At 41.3% G+C, this 20,026-nt stretch overlaps 2 protein-coding genes across 2 annotated transcripts in view; both read right to left on the reverse strand.

The window, feature by feature from the left end:
• Window positions 1–12,335: 12,335 nt before the first annotated feature.
• Window positions 12,336–14,669, reverse strand: LOC117557091 (PHD finger protein Alfin1-like). Its single transcript, XM_034232775.1, has 6 exons — window positions 14,631–14,669; window positions 14,481–14,539; window positions 14,180–14,216; window positions 13,641–13,746; window positions 12,756–12,814; window positions 12,336–12,428 (listed from the first exon to the last, which is right to left on the reverse strand). The coding sequence occupies exons 1-6, from the start codon at window positions 14,667–14,669 to the stop codon at window positions 12,336–12,338; spliced, it is 393 nt and encodes a 130-aa protein (XP_034088666.1).
• Window positions 14,670–16,538: 1,869 nt separating this feature from the next.
• The window catches only part of LOC117557092 (synaptonemal complex protein 1-like), a 40,657-nt gene continuing 37,169 nt past the window's right edge, over window positions 16,539–20,026 (reverse strand). The window contains exons 2-3 of the mRNA XM_034232776.1: window positions 16,832–16,938; window positions 16,539–16,731 (exon numbers count right to left, since the gene is read on the reverse strand). Of these exons, the coding sequence (XP_034088667.1) occupies window positions 16,539–16,731; window positions 16,832–16,938 (300 nt within the window). The remainder of the gene's footprint in view (window positions 16,732–16,831; window positions 16,939–20,026) is intronic.

Here is a 20,026-nt window from a genome sequence, read left to right on the forward strand (position 1 = left end):
TACGCCGAACACGTAAACACTCCCGCTAAGTTTGTTTTCCCCTGTGTTCTGCTTGAAAGCAAGTACCTGCCTATCTTTAGTATCTGTATATCTATATCTGACCATTAGAATCTGTATTTTTGAAATTGTCGTTTTTAACACCGTAGTTTTACAAATTATAGAATAATTAATTACCAGTGTTTTCCAAGTTTACTCTGCAGTTCGTTTCGTTAGCTAACGTTAGCTAAAGCTAGCGCTGCTAGTTAGCTACGCAATGGTTTGTTGCTTTGCTCCGGGTTGCAGCCACAGGCAGGGTCGGCGTCATGGGGGGTCATTCGCGGGCCATGCCCCCCCAAATGAGTCACTGTGCCCCCCCAACGCAGGGTGGGCAAGCCTTGTCACTTTGTCGATTTTTTCTTTTTTTTTATCATATAGGCTAAGTGAAAACGTTTCCACTAAAGGTTTTTTGTGTGAAATACATCAGAAATAAATAATACAAATATAAAACACAGCCTGAGGTGTGCTCACTGCTGCTCTCTGATTGGTGTGTTGCTTGACCAATGACCCCCGACCTTTTTTTTGTTATCATGGAGAGGCGAAGTCACGCCCATCTACTTCCGGACCATGGGACCCCGGAAGCGAAAAATTATACATTGAATTCAATGGAGAGAGAAAACGTATCTTTTGATCCCGTTTGAATTGTGCCACGAACTACACATATGATGTTTGTCAATCTTAAACAATCATTTCCATGTCAAAAAAGTCACATTTTGTCGTAAAACTGCTGAAATATAAGACTATGAAAAATACGCTACTACAAAGACTACAAATCCCAAATCCCATTCTGGGTCGCGTAAGTGATGTCACAGGCATGCTCGGTGATTTATAATAAGACTCGTAATTAAAGCGAAGAAGAAGAAGATCTCATAACTGATTTATTCCCTCCAATAAATTATAGATCGCTAAAAATAAATTCACTTTTACAAGATGCCTGTGTGCTTTGTACCAGGTTGTAGTCATAAAAGTGATCATACCACTTGCTCCTTCTATCGATTCCCGTCTGATGAAAGGACCAGGAGTCGCTGGATCAGACATATCAGGTAATATCATAGGTAATATACATGTTGTGCATGTTCATGTGCATAGTCAAGTTAGCTACCTAGCTAGTAGCGACGAGTAGCGAGCACGTTAGTTAGCATTACTTTACTTAGCCTTGTCATTTTTAGTAGCCTTACCATGAAGTTATTATTTTATTACATGAAGTAAACCAAAATGTTAAACAGTAAGAGTAGTCATGATGGTAAGTATTTCGTGAAACATTTGAAGCGTAGCCTACTGCGCCCTCCACCGGGTGCTAAGGAAGCAGTCAGGGAGAGTCGAAGGCAGGCAGGGAGCTTTGCATGACATTCTTCTGGACGTGTTTCATTGTGATGACAGTAAGGGTGAGTCAATCTGTTTGTTGGAAAGACAGTCGTTGTGTGCTTACTGAGAGAACATTATTAGAAGAGATAATTATTCAAAGTGTTGTTACTTTCAAGTGTTGTTACTGACCTTTTTCTCTTTTATTTTATTTACCTCACCTGTAACTGCTGAGACGTTGAGGAACATGCACACTGGACTGACCTGGCAACCTGATTTCCACTGTACGTATTTGGTTATGGTATATTATTTATATATATCAAAGGCACATTGCACCCCCCAGAGACACACATGTATTGAGTGTGATATTTTGCATAGGTCAAGTGAAATCATCTTTACATACTAGAAAACTGTAGGAGCGGCAACTTGTTTTGAAAATTGAATTTTTAATATCCGATAATAAAGTTGATCTGTTTTCTTTATTCTTCTCTCTTCCCAGCTCCACCCATCACCTTTCTCTGTTCCTGCAGGTCCTGCTTGCTAATCAATGCTTTATTTTTTTACACAATTACAAATGAAGTCAATGTATTGTATGACATGAAGTTGTGCTTCATTCTGAGTCAATAATAAATTAATTCTGCCTTCAACTGCAAAATGATTGTGGACTGCACCGACATCCATGTAGCTGCCCCCCAGTAAGATGAACCAAGCAAAGTTGACATAGTCAACATACAGCTGTGCTCTTAAATTGACATGAAGAATTTGTGAAATATTGGTAATTATTTGGAAAAAATGACGGACGATGCAGAAAACCTTTTTTATTTAGTAACAGTGGTCAGGTGAAGCATTTATATGTGTCTACATATGTGTCACACTTAAAAGGCCAAACACACTGTTTGGCCTTAAGAGCTCTGTCTTACTTAGGGTTCAACTAAAACACATACAAGCTGAATATTACAAGTGCTTCACAATATAAATACAAGAGTGCAGACTGTTTAAACTATGGGTAGGGGGGCTATTTGGCAGGTTTAAATGATTGTTAGTAATGAATTATATAATTTTCTCATTGTAGACGAGCAGACAGGGAGCCAGATGAGAAAAGCCGAATATGCAGCTGCCATTTTCCTCATGGAAAAGAGAAAGGGCCAACTGTATTTGAGTGGACCAAAGAGAAAGGGAGCTTAGCGGTTAATCAGTCCAGCGACCACAGCTACAGCAAAGGGCCAGAGTCTGCAGAAACTGACCCCAAATTATCCAACGTGCAGTCCGCAGACACCGAACCTGGACCCTCCAGTGTGCAGTCCAGTTGTTCCGCAGACCTGGCAGGGGATACTTGGATGCGAATGGCCAAATATTCAGCAGCAGGCTTACCTGATGATGTAATCCGTATGGAAACAGGGCTTCCTGATCAGGCCATGTTTAAAAGGGTGGCGGGGTTGGTGGAGCGCTTTGAGGGCTCCATTGTCTATTTCGCTGGATGGAAAGTGGAGGGCATCCTGCTGGCAGACCAGGTCTTCATGGCCATGATGAAGATCCGGCAGAATTATCCTCACCTGCACCTTGCACAGCTGTTCCACTGCAGTACCGCAACAGTGGGTAATGTGGTGAACACCATGGTCCATCTGCTCCACAGGTTGCTGTTCAAAAAAATGATGTCCACTGTGCCCAGTAGGCAAAAAAAACAAAACAGCATGCCTGCTGCTTCCAGTCCTCTGCCTTCAACTGCAGAATGATTGTCGACTGCACCGACATCCACGTGGCCGCCCCAAGTCAGATGGACCAAGCCAAGCTGACATACTCCACCTACAGAGGGATGCACTCCTTCAAAGTGCTCATCTCTGTGGCCCCAAATGGAGTCATCAACTTCTGCAGCCAACTCTTCCCGGGCTCTGTGTCTGATAAGGCCATTATGCAGCATTCAGGCATTCTGGAACATTTAGTGGCTGGCGACCTTATCCTGGCAGACAAGGGCTTCTTAATATCTGATATTGTGCCTGCGGGTGTGATTGTGAACATTCCCCCCTTTCCTGAACAAGGGTAAGTTCACAGAGAGTGAGGTGAGAGCTACCAGGGAAATAGCCAAGAACAGGGTCCATGTGGAGAGGGCAAATGCCAGAATAAAGGAGTTCAGGATTCTGGACCTGATTCCTTGCCACCTCAGGAACACTGCAGATGTGCTGGTACAGCTTTGCTGTGCCTTGGTGAACCTGCAAAATCCCCTGATAAAGGAAGTAGCCAGCACCCTCACCGTTGACTAAGCCAGGGGTTCCCAAACCTTTCAGCCTGCGATCCCCGGGGGGAACATCCAGCTGGCCCGCTGCATCCGCTGAGACCAGCCCAAAGTCACACAACGGCTCTTTTAAGAGCCACCTACACCTTTTCTAAAGAGTTACAATCCTAAGTTATTATAATGATTACACTGGTTCATATTTTACTCAGTTTACTGAACTGTGATGCATGAAACCAGAAGGGGAATTGTTGAGGTTTACTGAAGTTACAAAGATATGAGTATAACAGGTCAGTGTAAAAACAAGCTTCTGTCAGTCATGAATCATTCAAACTATTTATATAACCATGTAATACAGTTATGTAGTAGTTCAGTAAAAGTAATTCTTTATTTATATGTCTTAAATATCCTTTATTTTAGAGGGGCCTGAGACTTAACATGTTTATTGCCCAAAACTGCACTGTAGTTATTGTGCATGTGACAATAAGGCCTTAATATTAGGGCTGCACGATATCAGGAACACATAACACGATAACACTTGCTATATTTGAACAAAAACGTACACATGCAGCATTATTACTTTTTCAACAACATGGGATTTATTGTTTATTAGTTACATATCGTGTGTGTGTGTGTGTGTGTGTGTGTGTGTGTGTGTGTTTATTTATATGTCCTCCTCTCTACTGGCCAACACAGGGAGCATATGCTGAGTGTAGTGTTCTCCAGGAGGAGGCGATTTCCATGCCATGCAGGGTCTTTGTTGATGGGGATGATGATCGCCTCCTTCGTGGTCCACACAACAAAATAGCAGATACTCCGGTCTGTGATGTGCAGCTGCCCTTGGACTGGTGCCAGTATGGGTGATTCTCCTTGAGAACATAAGACCCACCCTCCTCACGGAGACAGAAGGATGGTAACTGGACTGCCTCCGCGATGGTCATGTTCCTCTGGCTGTGTGGACACTTCACCTCCAGCAGGGCAGATGGCTGCACAAGTCCATCGGGTGATGCTCCCAAAACACCCGATTCACTCACAAAGAGACCAGCGTCGATCACTGTCACCCGATAGGCCTGCACAAAAGCCTTCACCCCTTCGGCCTCATTTACAACTCCCCAGTTGACAGCCATGACTCCGTCTAAATTGTAACCCCCAAGCACCCTCTTCATGAGGGACGCGCATGGAGTGGATGAAAGTCCCGACCTCAGCACAGCACCAAAATTGCTGGCTGTCAACCTGTCCTGTCTGTGTAACTGCCACTGGGGATTTGTCCGCTGTCCTACGGTCTCTTGTCAGTCGCATTGAGGCAAGAATTGCCTCAAGCCCCCGACCCCCATGCTCCTTCACCAGCTCCGGCACGGTGACAATGGCCTGATGTTGAGGCTGCGGCTCTGGCTCAGGTGATAAAAGCCATGCCATGCCACACTGTGTGCCCCTCAGTGCAGACCTGAACCAGTCTACATCCTGAGTGGCGATGTCTCTGGCCAGTGGGTTGTATGTCTCCTCTTGCTGTTGATAGAGTTGAGACACCGGCTGGACTACTTTTTAAGTGCCAGGCTTCCTCCACTGGCACTCAACATCTGTGGAGCTGATCTGCCACATGGCAAATATTGCCAATGCTGCAGCGTGGCTGCATTTGTACATCCCCCGTGCACAATCACAGACAGCGCTCTGCATCGCGCCATCGTCTCCCATGCAGATCTGTAAAAATAAAGTAAGTACCATTTGTTAGCAGGCTATAATAGATTGAATGAGCAATACAAGGATGGTCAGGATCTGGGGGTGGGAGGGTTTATTTTTCCATATATTTGTCTGATTGTTGTTATTGTTTGATTTTTCTGTATTACCTATGAGGTTGTTGTGTTTAATATTCATGAGAATATTTGTCATTGTTCAAATGATAATAAACATTTGCATAAAGCATATTTGTCCACTCATATGTTGATAAGAGTATTAAAAACGTGACAAATATTCCTCTAAGGTACATTTAGAACAGATACAAAATGTGCGATTAATTTCCGATTAATCGAGATTAACTATGGACAATCATGCGATTAATCGCGATTAAATATTTTTAATCGACTGACAGCCCTAATTTTTTTAAATGTGTATGAATACATTTTGAAAAACATTTGATCAACAAAAAAAAAGGATTTGATCAGGATCTAGACTCAGTGTGTAGTTTATTAATTAATCAATGCTCTCTAGATTAGGAAAACACGTAAGAAAGGGAGTCACACACAGCTGTGCCTAGATAACCAAACAAATTGACAAGATAACCAAAATCCTTGAATCTACACACAGCAAATAAACTCAAATGACACAAAGGAGATCACACATACAGTATAGTCGATATAAAACTGTCCGCTTCAATCTGAAGAGCAACTAAAACAAAACACGGGAGTGTACCATGTTCTTGTAAACACTAATGTTATCCACAGCATACACAGAGACCACGAAGTTCTTAAGGAGAAAACTAGTTGCTAAAACAAAACACGTTAGTGTACCTTGTTAGCTAATGTTAGCTAGCTGACATTAACGTTACACATTGCACTCATATTACTCACCGAAACCTTGTAAAGCCGGTCCCGCATGCTGGCTCTTACAGAACCGACTAACTCCCCTTTCATATAGGTACAGTTCTCAACGTGCCCAGACTTGTAGTGATTTTCACCTCGTAAAATACTTGTATTCTCATTCTGAAAGAATGTGGTGAAATGTGCTAACGTGACGGCCATCCTTATGTTGGTGACGCGTATTGTGCGAGACGAGAGACCTGTAGTTCACTGAGCGGTTTCACACGAAAAAAATATGTAACTTCACAGTTTTACGACACATTTTTATTGTTTTGACTTGCAAAATGTTCTTTTAAATTGACAAACATCATATGTGTCATTCGTGGCACAATTCAAACGGGATCAAAAGGTAACCTTTCTCTCTCCATTGACTTCAATGTATAATTTTCCGCTTCCGGGGTCCCATGGAGGCTTTCGGAAGGGGAGGGACTTCGCCTCTCCATTACGTGGCTGAGTGTTTAGATGAAAGCCCAGTGGCGATCTGTTAATCTGTTACACTGATTATACAGTAAAGCCATCAAAAATAATATGATATACAGTACAGTACAAGTACATGGGTCTCTGTGTTTCATTCAAGCTCTGTGTGTGTGTGGCACGAGCGCATTTTGTGAGTGCGCGAGCGGTAACGTGGAATGTTGTGGTTAGCATCTGGTTAGCTAGCTATGCTAACGGATATAAAGGGCTGTTTCTACACCAAGGTGGAGGAGAGTCCTCTCCTGTCAGACTGAGAGGATCTTATAACGTCAGCTCAGTGAGGTAAGGACTCTCTCAGTGTTTAGATAGTTCACTTTAGTGTAAGTTATCTCAGTGGGTCTCAAACGGTTTGGTCACCATTTATGTAAGTATTTTCGAGGAATACCTTTATATGATCATTATAGTTATTAAAGAGAGAATAAATGAAAAACGGGTATGAAATACTATAGGACAGTAACACAAGAATACAGTTTAAAAGGGGAATTATTAGTGAAATATCCATAAAGAAAAAGTAAATCTGTGTACAGTTCTGTTTCACATGGATGCTGAGAGATGTAGGCTATCCATAGATCTCTTCACTTTGCTCTCAAAGTGCACCAGATTGATGCTTTTAACTTCAATATTTTAAAAATAATCTTCCCGGGGGAGCATGCCCCCAGACCCTCCTAGAGGAGGTTAGGTCCACCCCCACCTAAAACATGTTCACATGGATAGGATACTAAATACATTTGCACACTTTTTATATGGTGGCCTATGTCCATATCAAATCAAATCAAGTTTTATTTATATAGCACATTTTTCAACGATTTTTGGTCGAGCCAAAGTGCTGTATATACAGTATAATACAAAAATAACCTACAGTAAAGACACTTTACAGCAAATACAACAGCACAGTTTGTGCAGAATATCAGTATGAGAAAACGACACCCTCTGTCCTTATATGCTTCTGTTTTGGTGGTCGTGCCACAACCGTGCATGTATGCACAAGTCATAGGTGCACTATACAATAGCACTACACCCCTGCAATGTGTGGGAAAGACAATAGACTTTACAGCATGTTTTTTTAAATTGAAGTTGCGTTGGTGTTTGTGTGTTGGTTGTTGACGGCAGTGTGTGCCCCCCCTTGGTAAATGATTGCCCCCCCATTCAAGTTGTTCTAGAGCCGACCCTGGCCACAGGTCTTCGCATGAAACGTGCTCGTTCTATCGTTTCCCGGCCAATGTTTTCCAAAGGAGAGTCTGGATTCGTGCCATGAGGTAAGCTGACGTTACATTTTTGTCCATGTCACGGTGAAATGTAAATGATGGGTAGTGACTGTATCGCCGTTTTAGAGATGGCGCTGCTGAAAAGACCGCAACATAAGTAAAGATAATGAATAAATCCTATTCAAACCTGTGTGGCTTATATGATAAGTCTAATTAGTACAAGCAGCATAACGTTTCACCATGTAACTAAAGATTGTAGTCAGGGAAATCAGTTTGACATATTGAACTAATAACAAATCACCTCTGGCTGGCAGAGAACTCTCTGCTCCATAGCTTCTCTTGGACGTCAAATCACATGTACATTTTACATTTATATTCAATTTAATATTCCATCCCTCACATACTTTTGTATATATAATAACTTAGATTTTGTTTTTCTTGTTATGCTGCTGCAACACAAACATTTCCCAAATTGGGATCAATACAGTAATATCTTATCTTAATTAATTAAGAAATATAACTATTATAATTAGTGTAGCAGCTGACACCTATTTTCAATATGGATTAATCTACCTTTATTTCTTTAGTTCAATTTTCATCTATAAAAATGTCAAAATAGTGAAAATGTTCACGAGACAAAGTGCAAGGTTATATCTTTAGATGTTTTGTTTTAGCCTATGTACTGTATGTCTTAATGCTCTTATATGTGACGGTGTGACTTCCATGAAACTAATATTTTATATCTTCCCAACAGACGAGCTGACAGGAAGCCTAACATTCTAACAACCACAACATTGCAAAGGCGAGTAAATGTAAATTAAAAACTATTCACAATTTTTTTATTTCTTCTTCTTTCTTGCAGTGAGGTGAAGCTGACCTTGCACTTGGTGCCAGTAAGGATGCTCCTCACGCAGGCTGAATGTTTCTCCCTCCTTACTGACACAGAAGCCCTTGATTTGCAATGCTTCACTAATTGTCATTTCCCTGGCTCCGTAGGGACACTTTACCTCCAGACCATCTGGAGATGCCCCCAACACTCCTGATTGGGAGAGCCACAAACCTGACTCATGGACCTGCATCTGGGTTGCAGTGGTGAATGCCCTGACGCCCTCACATTCATTCATAGTCCCCCACTGTACAGACAAAACACCATCAAGGGCCTGTTGTTTCCCTAGCACCCTGGCAATAAGGGAAGCAGTCACACGCTTTGACCTCAGGACAGCTCCAAAGTTGCTGGCAGTCAACCTTCCTTTCCTGAACAAATGCCAGTTTGGGTTGGTTCGCTGACCAGTGGTAGCCACCTGAATTGCCCTCTGTTGCTCCTCAGACAATGCCATGCTTGCCACAATTGCCTCAGGTCACTGATGCCCAACAGATTTAAGAATGTCAGGAACAGTAAGTGTTTCCAAGCTGTAGTGTTCCTCTTCTGGCTCGGGGGAGAGAAGCCAAGAAATTCCTGAGAACCTGCCCCGAGTCTATCCCTCAGCCAGTCACGATCTTCGGAGGTGGGCTCTCTTGTCAGCGGGTTGAATGAGTTATTGGTTGGAGGAAATAGCTCCTCCACTGAATGCGTACGTTTAGCTGCCTTTGGCTTCTTCCACTGACAGGGGGTGTCAGTGCAGCTGAAATTGTGGATGGCAAAGATGGCTAATGCAGCCGCATGACTGCATTTCCATTCTCCACATGGGCATTCACATTTTGTGGAGAGAATTCCCTCTTCTCCTGTAGATACCTGTGGTGGTGGGATTGTTTTATTATTTAAAATATATTTACATTTGTATTGCCTTCCCAATTATCCCTTTAATTGTTTATAGCCTACTGTATGTTTATTTCATGGATATTTCTGTATTTTCTGGTGTGTAATATTTGTAATCTTGGGGCCTCTTCTCTTTAACGTCTACATGCTACCACTGGCTCAGATAATGAAGAACAACAAAATAAGTTACCATAGCTATGCAGATTCACAAATCTACGTAACAATTTCACCAGGAGACTATGCTCCAATTCAAACACTGAGTAAGTGCATTGAACAAATCAATGACTGGATGTGTCAGAACTTTCTCCAATTAAACAAAGATAAAACTGAGGTAATGGTTTTTGGAGCCAAGGCAGAACGTATAAAAGTTAGCGCTGAGCTTCAGTCTGCAATGTTCAAAACAACAGATAAAGCCAGAAATCTAGGTGTAGTCATGGACTCTGACCTGAGTTTCAACAGTCACATTAAAACAGTTACTAAATCAGCCTACTATCACCTAAAGAACATATCTAGGATTAAAAGACTAATGTCACAGCAGGATTTGGAAAAACGTGTCCATGCTTTTATCTTCAGTAGACTCGACTACTGCAATGGTGTCTTCACAGGTCTCACTAAAAAATCTATTAGGAAGCTGCAGCTGATTCAGAACGCTGCTGCTCGAGTCCTCACTAACACTAAGAAAGTGGATCACATCACTCCTGTTCTGAAGTCTTTACACTGGCTTCCTGTGTGTCAAAGAATAGATTTCAAAATACTGCTGCTGGTTTATAAAGCTTTGAATGGTTTAGGCCCAAAATACATTTCTGAACTCCTGCTATGAACCATCCAGATCTCTCAGGTCTTCAGGGACTGGTCAGCTTTCTGTCCCCAGAGTCAGAACTAAACATGGAGAAGCAGCGTTCAGTTATTATGCTCCAAATATCTGGAACAAACTCCCAGAAACCTGCAGGTCCGCTGCAACTCTGAATACTTTTAAATCCAGGCTGAAGACTTTTCTTTTTGTCGCTGCTTTTAATTGAACTATTCATATCTTAGACTGCACTGTAACTTTTATCCATATACTTTTTCTTTTAATGTTTATTTTTATTATCTTTTCTTTTTAATGACTGATTTTAAATGCCATTTTCTTAATGTCTTTCATTTTTTGTAAAGCACTTTGAATTGCCTTGTGTTGAAAAGTGCTATATAAATAAACTTGCCTTGCCTAATAAAGATTTCATGTGACACATAAAATGGATTTGTTGATGGGAATTAATGTGAATACATTAACTCTAGGTTAACGGTACTCTTGCTATCACTACTCACCGACACTCTATAAACCTTGTCCCTCATGCTAGCCCTGACAACACCGGTAAGCACACCTTCATCTAGGCTGCACTGTTTTACGTGTCCTGACTTGTAGTGGTTCTCTCCCAGGCCCGGACTGGCCATCGGGAGGACCGGTGTTGTGTCACATTATGCCTCCCCGTCATGAAATGCCCCCCTTGTCACGGGAACGCGCATTTCTCAATGACACGTTTACACCTCTAAATGACACGTTTACACCTCTAAATGACACGTTTACACCTCTAAATGACACGTTTACACCATAGGTTTACACCTTAAAACGATGTTTAAAACGAAAAGCAAACATTCAGGGTTTTTATTAATGGTAATTTTCAGACTGTGAGTTGTTTAGTGGTAGCTCATAGTCTTGATTCTTCTGGTTTAACTTTTCGCTCCGTATTTGAAGTGTCGAAATTCATTCGTCACTTCCTTTTCAGTTTTTGTTTTTTTAAATCTTTTTTTTATCATTATTGTTACGTCCTGTCTGTATAAACGTGCTTTAAAATGTATTGTTTAATTTTACATAGTTGTCATCTAATAATCAAAATATATGTTTACAAATGTTACATAGTCTTTGTCAGCATATTATTATATAGGCTATCGCTATGCGTACAAAATAAAAGGGTGACATTCATGGAACTTGCTCCATTTATTGGTACCAGTCCTAGAACCATACCCTGAAAAATGCTTGAGGGTGGGATTAATAGAAACCTCTTTTTTTTGGGGGGGGGGGCATTTTATGACAGGCCTGGCCATCACAATATGCCCCCCCTTGCTATCTTACAAAATAAAAGTGTCACATTCATGAAACTTGCTCCATTTATTGGTACCAGTCCTAGAACCATACCCTGAAAAATGCTTGAGGGTGGGATTCATAGAAACCTCTTTTTTTTGGGGGGGGTCATTTTATGACAGGCCTGTCCATCACAATATGCCCCCCCTTGCTATCTTACAAAATAAAAGTGTGACATTCATGAAACTTGCTCCATTTATTGGTACCAGTCCTAGAACCATACCCTGAAAAATGCTTGAGGGTGGGATTCATAGAAACCTCTTTTGGCGGGGGGGGGGCATTTTATGACAGGCCTGGCCATCACAATATGCCCCCCCCTTGCTATCTTACAAAGTAAAAGTGTGACATTCATGAAACTTGCTCCATTTATTGGTACCAGTCCTAGAACCATACCCTGAAAAATGCTTGAGGGTGGGATTCATAGAAACCTCTTTTGGGGAGGGGGCATTTTATGACAGGCCTGGCCATCACAATATGCCCCCCCCTTGCTATCTTACAAAATAAAAGTGTCACATTCATGAAACTTGCTCCATTTATTGGTACCAGTCCTAGAACCATACCCTGAAAAATGCTTGAGGGTGGGATTCATAGAAACATCTTTTGTGGTGGGGTGCATTTTTTTAATGATGGTTCCTTCGGGCCATTATGTGCATCCAGGGCACAAGTACGGTTTATCCACTGGAGGCCTTTGTACACATTGGTGGTGGTACCACCGCTGACAAATGTCACAGCAAATCTGAGAAAACAATAAATACTTGTTATGTAAGGTATGCATTATGGGATTTTTTTATGATAATAGAATATCTCTAATGTATTTCCCACTAACATTCTAACCATTCCTTCAATTATCGAAATATTTCAAAAACATAAATGTTGTGTTATGAGAAAGAAATACATTTTCAACAAAAATGTATGGAAAAACAAGCAAAACATTAATCCTTTATCAGTGAATGCTGAAGATGCCAAATATAGTAGCAATTACCAACGCAAATGTTATGTTGATAAAGTCTGGAAACATATTTCTGCTAATTGTATTCATTTGTAATGTGCAATAGGAAATTACCCAATGTTCTTCATCCTGCTCCTCCATCCCGCAGTAAAAGCAAAGCCTGCTTAGATCATCTGTTGAGACAAAACGTAATCAATATATTCAGATAAACCACATAGCATATTTGGGGTCAAGGTGACCCATTCCAATTTTTGACTAAAAAGGTCAATTATATAAGGACACATTTGTTGTGGTCTTTTATTATTTTGTGTGAAGAAAAGGCGAAACACACACAAACACATAGATTTTCTAAATTATTAAATCTGAGCACAGAGGAGCCATCTGCTCCTTCTTTCACACTCTCCTTACCCTCTGTAGAATGGGAACCTGCACAATGTCATTACAAAACATCCAAAAACTTATTTCGCACTGTACGCATCAATTTAAGTTTGGTTCTCATGGTTCTTTTGTTGTTCATCACATGTATTAGCTTTACAGCTTTGATTATAATAAGTTCAAGGTAAAAATTAACTGAGGATATCAGTTAAAAGTAATAAACACCAATGAGCACATTGAAAGGAGGAAGATGGGGAAATCTCACATCTTAAATAAACCGCAGAATTGAAAGGGTGTGTTAGAGTGTGACGTGTGTAGCCTATATGAAATTGCAGTTGAAGATGCCTGCCTGCGATGCTTCATATGTTATCTGTTTGGAGTTGAGATACACAATATACTGTATGTAGTGACTATTTACCCTAATCTATACTTAAGCCACTGTGTTGCTTTTAAAACCCTGATAATGTCCCTGGTCAACAGTACCAATGGTCCAAGCAGTGATACAATACAACAATTTGCATGGCACATTATTAATATACTAGGTTATTGATGCATACTTATGAGATACAATTAATAAAAGTAACTACATGAAGTCATTGACAATGTTGAGAAAAGGTAACAAACCAGATTCTCTGAGGAGAGAAGTAGCAATGTCCAGCCTCAGCTCGTGCACTGCCTTCTGTGAGGTTTCAAACTCAATTGCCTCCCCCAGTAAAATCTTCTCTGCAAACTGAAGAGAACCTTGATTAGTATCTGGACTGCATGGTCTATGATTTTACCCTCAAATGGAATACAGACAAATGACCCAACAGATTTAAAGAATGACATGTTGTATATGTGTAGTTTGACACAATTCAATACATCTTTGATCAAGATGTATAAAAGCAAGTCAATATATTCAGTCTAATTGCTACTGAATTTGAGTTTGAGAGTAATGTTTGGCTAAATGCATTTCACACTCACTTTTAAGGCCAGGACACCACAGGATGTGCTGTCTTGTTGGCGATTATGGGGGAGGGTGCTGCATGTCCACCTTGACACCTTGCAGCCTTTCAAACTCATAAAGGCTCTACAGTATGTAGATAGTACATGTGTCAAGATGCAGCACATCATTGTCAAAAAACTCATACAACACCGGAACTAGTACACTGTATCAAATGTACCTTGTAGACTGTAGGCACACCCTCATGTTGCCTTTCCCTTCTCCAAGTGGATCCAAAAAGAGGGTTTTCTTCTCATGGGGGTACATTACCTTTTATTATTCACATGGAAACACAACATGCATTAGGCAGGAACCATACATTACGCAGGTACGATGTAGGGTATTGTTTAGATGTTATCAATAATAAGTGACGGCATGTATGTGTGGCCCGGTTATCTTGCAAATCACTAATTATATATGGTGTATACAGCACTATAGATACAGATTGGAGCTTAAAATATGCTCCTATTCTCAACACCAACATCCAGTGATGGTTCTCGTTCACAATTCCCACGATGACTGTCTGTGCCATTGGATCAACCTGAGAGTAGTTGCAAAAGTATTACATTCCTGTTGAAAAATGCACATTTGCAACATTTACAAAAGCAAAGTCATTCCAATCATGTACATACCCGGATTCTTCCAAATTTGTGTTTCCAGATGGCGGTCATAGCGTAGCTGTCAATAACAGCTGCTTGACCGTCATTGCGCTGGTTGAATCTTCTTACAATGAGTGTAAGGTAGGCATTGATCACCTTTGAGAAAAATGATCACCATGTATTAAAAAGAGGCATGTTTACTGTAATGCTATCAACTACATTGTTGTAACGCCACTGAATTTCCTTTTATGATTTAAGTCAATAAAACTGTAATACAATGTTTTGTGACTTTCATTAAAACAAATATTGCCCATTAGGGAATGGAATTATATAAAATATAAAAATATAAATTAGAATGTGACAAAGCAATACCTCACTCTCCAGCTCCTTGTTTGGACCAGTGTTTGTGATGTCCCAAAAATAAAGTTTGTATGGCCCTATTTTTGAAAGGAGGACATGTACATCCTTCCCAGCCCATGCCTCCTGCACATCTGAAAAAAATACATTAATGCCCCAACCATGATATAGTTAAAGAATTAGTTCATGTTTACATAATTACTATTCAAATGTAACACTCAATATCAAAACACCTACATGTGTCAGTTAGAGTGACAGTATTTATTGGAGCAGATGAGGCTGACGCTGATGGAGCAGCAGGTGAGGCTGATGGAGCAGCGGGTGGGACTGATGGAGCAGCGGGTGAGGCTGATGGAGCAGCAGGTGGGACTGATGGAGCAGCAGGTGAGGCTGATGGAGCAGCGGGTGGGACTGATGGAGCAGCAGGTGAGGCTGATGGAGCAGCAGGTGAGGCTGATGGAGCAGCAGGTGGAACTGATGGAGCAGCAGGTGAGGCTGATGGAGCAGCAGGTGGGACTGATGGAGCAGCAGGTGAGGCTGATGGAGCAGCGGGTGGGACTGATGGAGCAGCAGGTGGAACTGATGGAGCAGCAGGTGAGGCTGATGGAGCAGCAGGTGAGGCTGATGGAGCAGCGGGTGGGACTGATGGAGCAGCAGGTGAGGCTGATGGAGCAGCAGGTGGAACTGATGGAGCAGCAGGTGAGGCTGATGGAGCAGCAGGTGGGACTGATGGAGCAGCAGGTGAGGCTGATGGAGCAGCAGGTGAGGCTGATGGAGCAGCAGGTGGGACTGATGGAGCAGCAGGTGGGACTGATGGAGCAGCAGGTGGGACTGATGGAGCAGCAGGTGGGACTGATGGAGCAGCAGGTGGGACTGATGAGCAGCAGGTGGGGACTGATGGAGCAGCAGGTGAGGCTGATGGAGCAGCAGGTGGGACTGATGGAGCAGCAGGTGGGACTGATGGAGCAGCAGGTGAGGCTGATGGAGCAGCAGGTGGGACTGATGGAGCAGCAGGTGGGACTGATGGAGCAGCAGGTGGGACTGATGGAGCAGCAGGTGGGACTGATGGAGCAGCAGGTGAGGCTGGCGCTGATGGAGCTTCCATGTAGGTTGGTGATGTGGAGGGTGCTGCTGTTGTTGTTGTTTTTTTAATTTGGTGAGGGATTCGGGGCACCTGTGCTTTGGATATTTTCAAGTGATCCACATTGATTTTTTTTAAAACGTTACCATCCTCCGATAGCAGATCAGCACTTTTCCCCTCTAGTGCTGTCATTTGGAAAGGGCCAAGGAAGTTTGCCTCAAGCTTGCCACCTTTTCTTTGTTGGCTCCGCACATTCTGTCGCCACACCTGGTCACCTACTCTGAAGTGACATTTAGGAATGCCCTTTGTCAAGCGCTCCCTGGTGCTTTTTTCCTGCTTGGAAATATTGCCATGGAGAATGTCCTTGATTTCCTCAAGGTTTTTAACGCCCTGGGAAACCTTTTCCTCAGCCACAACATCCTCAACACTGCTGTCTACCTGTGAATAAATGTTTTGATATTCCTTCAGTAAATGTTTTCAACATTAACTTGATGTACCTTAAGTTATATTGAGACGTGTTTACCAACCATGAAGTGTCCTGGCACCTCGGTTGGATACCGAGCCTCTCGGCCAAACATTAAAAAGTATGGTGAGAACTTAGTTGTCATCTGCTTTTTTGTTCTCAAGCCAAACATGACTGCATCTAGGTACTCATCCCAGTCTTCTGGTTTGTCTGCCACCAACTTCCTGAGAGCTCTAAAAAAACAAAACTGAATGTGTACTGATAATAGTACTGATAATAGGCATTATATATACTGTATATATATATATATGGTCCGACTGGCATTTGCCTCACCTTTGTATGGTGCCGTTCATCCTCTCTACCAGCCCATTGGTTTGAGGGTGATAGGGCGAACAGAGACTTCTCTGAATCCCCATCTTGGCACATACATTCTTGTTGATCTGTAAATATAAAGAACATTGTATAACGTTTTATATAGATGAAAACACGACTAAAATATTTTTGCAAAAAATGTTTAAACCATTTTCAAAATGACCGCATTGACAAACTCTCTTCCTTGGTCAGTCAGGATTCTCTTTGGCACCTCAAACTGATGGAAACACTTTACTATGCATTCTGTCACCTCAGTTGCTGTTTTGGTTTTCAGAGGATATGCTTGCAGCCATTTGGTGAGGTAGTCTACCATAACGCAAATGTATACATTCCCACTATTGGTAGTTTTTAACCTGCCAATCAAGTCCATGCCAATGAGCTCAAATGGATGTTCAACCTTGAAAAAAAGGACAAATAATAATTATACATTTTATTCTGGATATAATGTTTGTGAGCATGTTGTGTAGGGAAAATAATTCTGCTCAAATCAATCAGAGCTTTCTTCCTTTCTACATGATCTGCTGAGATGGATGTGATATATGTGAGGTAAATGTGTTTTGTGATACAACAACAGACATTGATTTTGAGAATGTGGTCAAAACTATTGCCTTTATTGGGGTATATTCCACCTCCTGTTTTATAGGATGAGCAGCTGCCTGGCACACTGCACATTCCGACACCTGTTCAAAACACATACACAGCACAGGTTAACTATCTGAATACCTTTTTCTGTCAGTTCACATCAGGACCAGACCAAATAGAACAGGTTCTTACATTTTTGTAATTTAAGGAAATAATACATAAACTTAAATGCAAGTAGGCAGGGTATTTAACTTTATCTGCGATAAGCTGAAGCTATAAAAAGTGAACAGCTTGCTTATCAGCAGTTGCAGTGCTTACCCATTTATGTATGTCCGAAGACATCCCAGGCCAAAATAATCTTTTCGACATGGCGTCTCTGGTCCTTTGTTGGCCTGTATGAGCACCTGTGACGCTATCGTGGAAATCTCGAAAGATCGCGTTTGCCTCCTCCGCGCCTCTGACCACTTTGGTCTTGGTGGCGTTACCAGGACCCTTCATGTAATACAGGGCTCCATCTTTAACATAAATTGTAATATTCGTTGACATCAAATAAATGACAGTTATACAATCTGCATATTGACTTACAAAAGTGTGTGGGGTGTCTATGAATAGGCTACTTAAACAATCAATCAAAAACTCACCATCCAGGACATAAGTGGAAGCCTTTCTTCTTATTTCCTTTTTAAATGTCTTTGTGCTGTCTAGCGGATACTGGCCTTTACACTTGTAATCGACAATGGTTTGGTACACATTGTTATCCATTTTAACAGAGCAAGCTTCACTGTGTAACTGTCGGCTGTACCGCAAATTGGTTTTCGCGCCGTCACTAATGACTGTGGGACGCGGGAACGAGTGGGGTGCGCGTGTGCAAGTTGCTTGTGTTGGTAATGCGCAAAATTAATCCAGTAGACAGACACGTGCGCATATATAAGATAATTATTACATTACATTACATGTCATAGACGCTTTTATCCAAAGCAACTTACATACATTCAGGACAATCCCCACAGGAGCAATTACCAGTGTTTTGTAGCTATATATCTCTTAATATTATTTAATAGTTTAACATTTATTTTCTTGCTGTTTATAGTGTTTATTGTAAATGTATTCTTAGTTAGTCTCATAAGTAGTTTATATGCTTTTATTTTGAAGGCATGTTTTGGGCACTGGGTGATTAGAGCACCTGGTGTAATTGTATATATTGGAGACAGGTGGGTGGTGGGAGCCAGAGCACTAGTAGGCAAACGGTTTTTTAGCAGGGTGTTTCAAGCCACACAAAGGAAAGCCAGAGGAAAGGCTTAAGGAAGAGATATATAGGAAACCTGTTCATTGTACTTTGTTAATGGAATAAAATGCACAAATGGAGGTTCTTGTCTGGATTTGGATGATCATTGCCCTGCGTAAGATCCGCTAACTAGTGCCTCAGCGGCTGTATTATTTTAAGTTAAATATCTGTTTTATTTCTATATGATTTTGGCCGCTACAGGGAGACTGCAAGGTTTCTTATATTAAACTTTGCCTATAAAAATCTAATAAATCTTCAAAATAAATGTTTATTTTATGTGTGATAATGTCAACCTGATCTCACCAGAATGCGTGACTCCACCACGACTCCTTAACACCGCATTGCGTGGTGGAGTCACTAACTTTGTTACATTCACGTGTCTGCACCACGCAAACAACCCCAATTGGATAATGTACACAATTTTAGTATGGATAATATGTCACTTTATTTCTTTATTTCATTCAGCATGTATTATGAATTACTGTGTGTATGTAAATGTATTGGACAATTGCAGGACTAGCACTCACTCCATATTGGTTTTATTTCTGACTCGGATGATAAACCAGGCCCCCCCCAAAAGAGGTTTCTATGAATCCCACCCTCAAGCATTTTTCAGGGTATGGTTCTAGGACTGGTACAAATAAATGGAGCAAGTTTCATGAATGTGACACTTTTATTTTGTAAGATAGCAAGGGGGGGCATATTGTGATGGCCAGGCCTGTCATAAAATGCCCCCCCTCCCCAAAAGAGGTTTCTATGAATCCCACCCTCAAGCATTTTTCAGGGTATGGTTCTAGGACTGGTACCAATAAATGGAGCAAGTTCCATGAATGTCACCCTTTTATTTTGTACACATAGCGATAGCGTATATAATAATATGCTGACAGACTATGTAACATTTGTAAACATATATTTTGATTATTAGATGACAACTGTGTAAAATTAAACAATACATTTTAAAGCACGTTTATACAGACAGGACGTAACAATAATGATAAAAAAAAAAGATTAAAAAAACAAAAACTGAAAAGGAAGTGACGAATGAATTTCGACACTTCAAATAAGGAGCGAAAAGTTAAACCAGAAGAATCAAGACTATGAGCTACCACTAAACAACTCACCGTCTGAAAATTACCATTAATAAAAACCCTGAACGTTTACTTTTCGTTTTAAACATCGTTTTAAGGTGTAAACCTATGGTGTAAACCTATGGTGTAAACGTGTCATTTAGAGGTGTAAACGTGTCATTGAGAAATGCGCGTTCCCGTGACAAGGGGGGCATTTCATGA

Source organism: Gymnodraco acuticeps, unplaced genomic scaffold, assembly GCF_902827175.1.
Source record: "Gymnodraco acuticeps unplaced genomic scaffold, fGymAcu1.1, whole genome shotgun sequence".
Classification (NCBI taxonomy): domain Eukaryota; kingdom Metazoa; phylum Chordata; class Actinopteri; order Perciformes; family Bathydraconidae; genus Gymnodraco; species Gymnodraco acuticeps.

Excerpts from the sequence above, each read along its gene's own strand:
- LOC117557091 (XM_034232775.1), bottom strand. The coding sequence starts at position 14,669 with ATGACCGCCATCTGGAAACACAAATTTGGAAGAATCCGG. Across the intron at positions 13,747-14,179 it reads GTGTGCCTACAGTCTACAAG|TTTGCAGAGAAGATTTTACT; the intron begins GTACATTTGATA and ends GGTTCTCTTCAG. Across the intron at positions 12,429-12,755 it reads AGCAGGATGAAGAACATTGG|ATTTGCTGTGACATTTGTCA; the intron begins GTAATTTCCTAT and ends TTGTTTTCTCAG.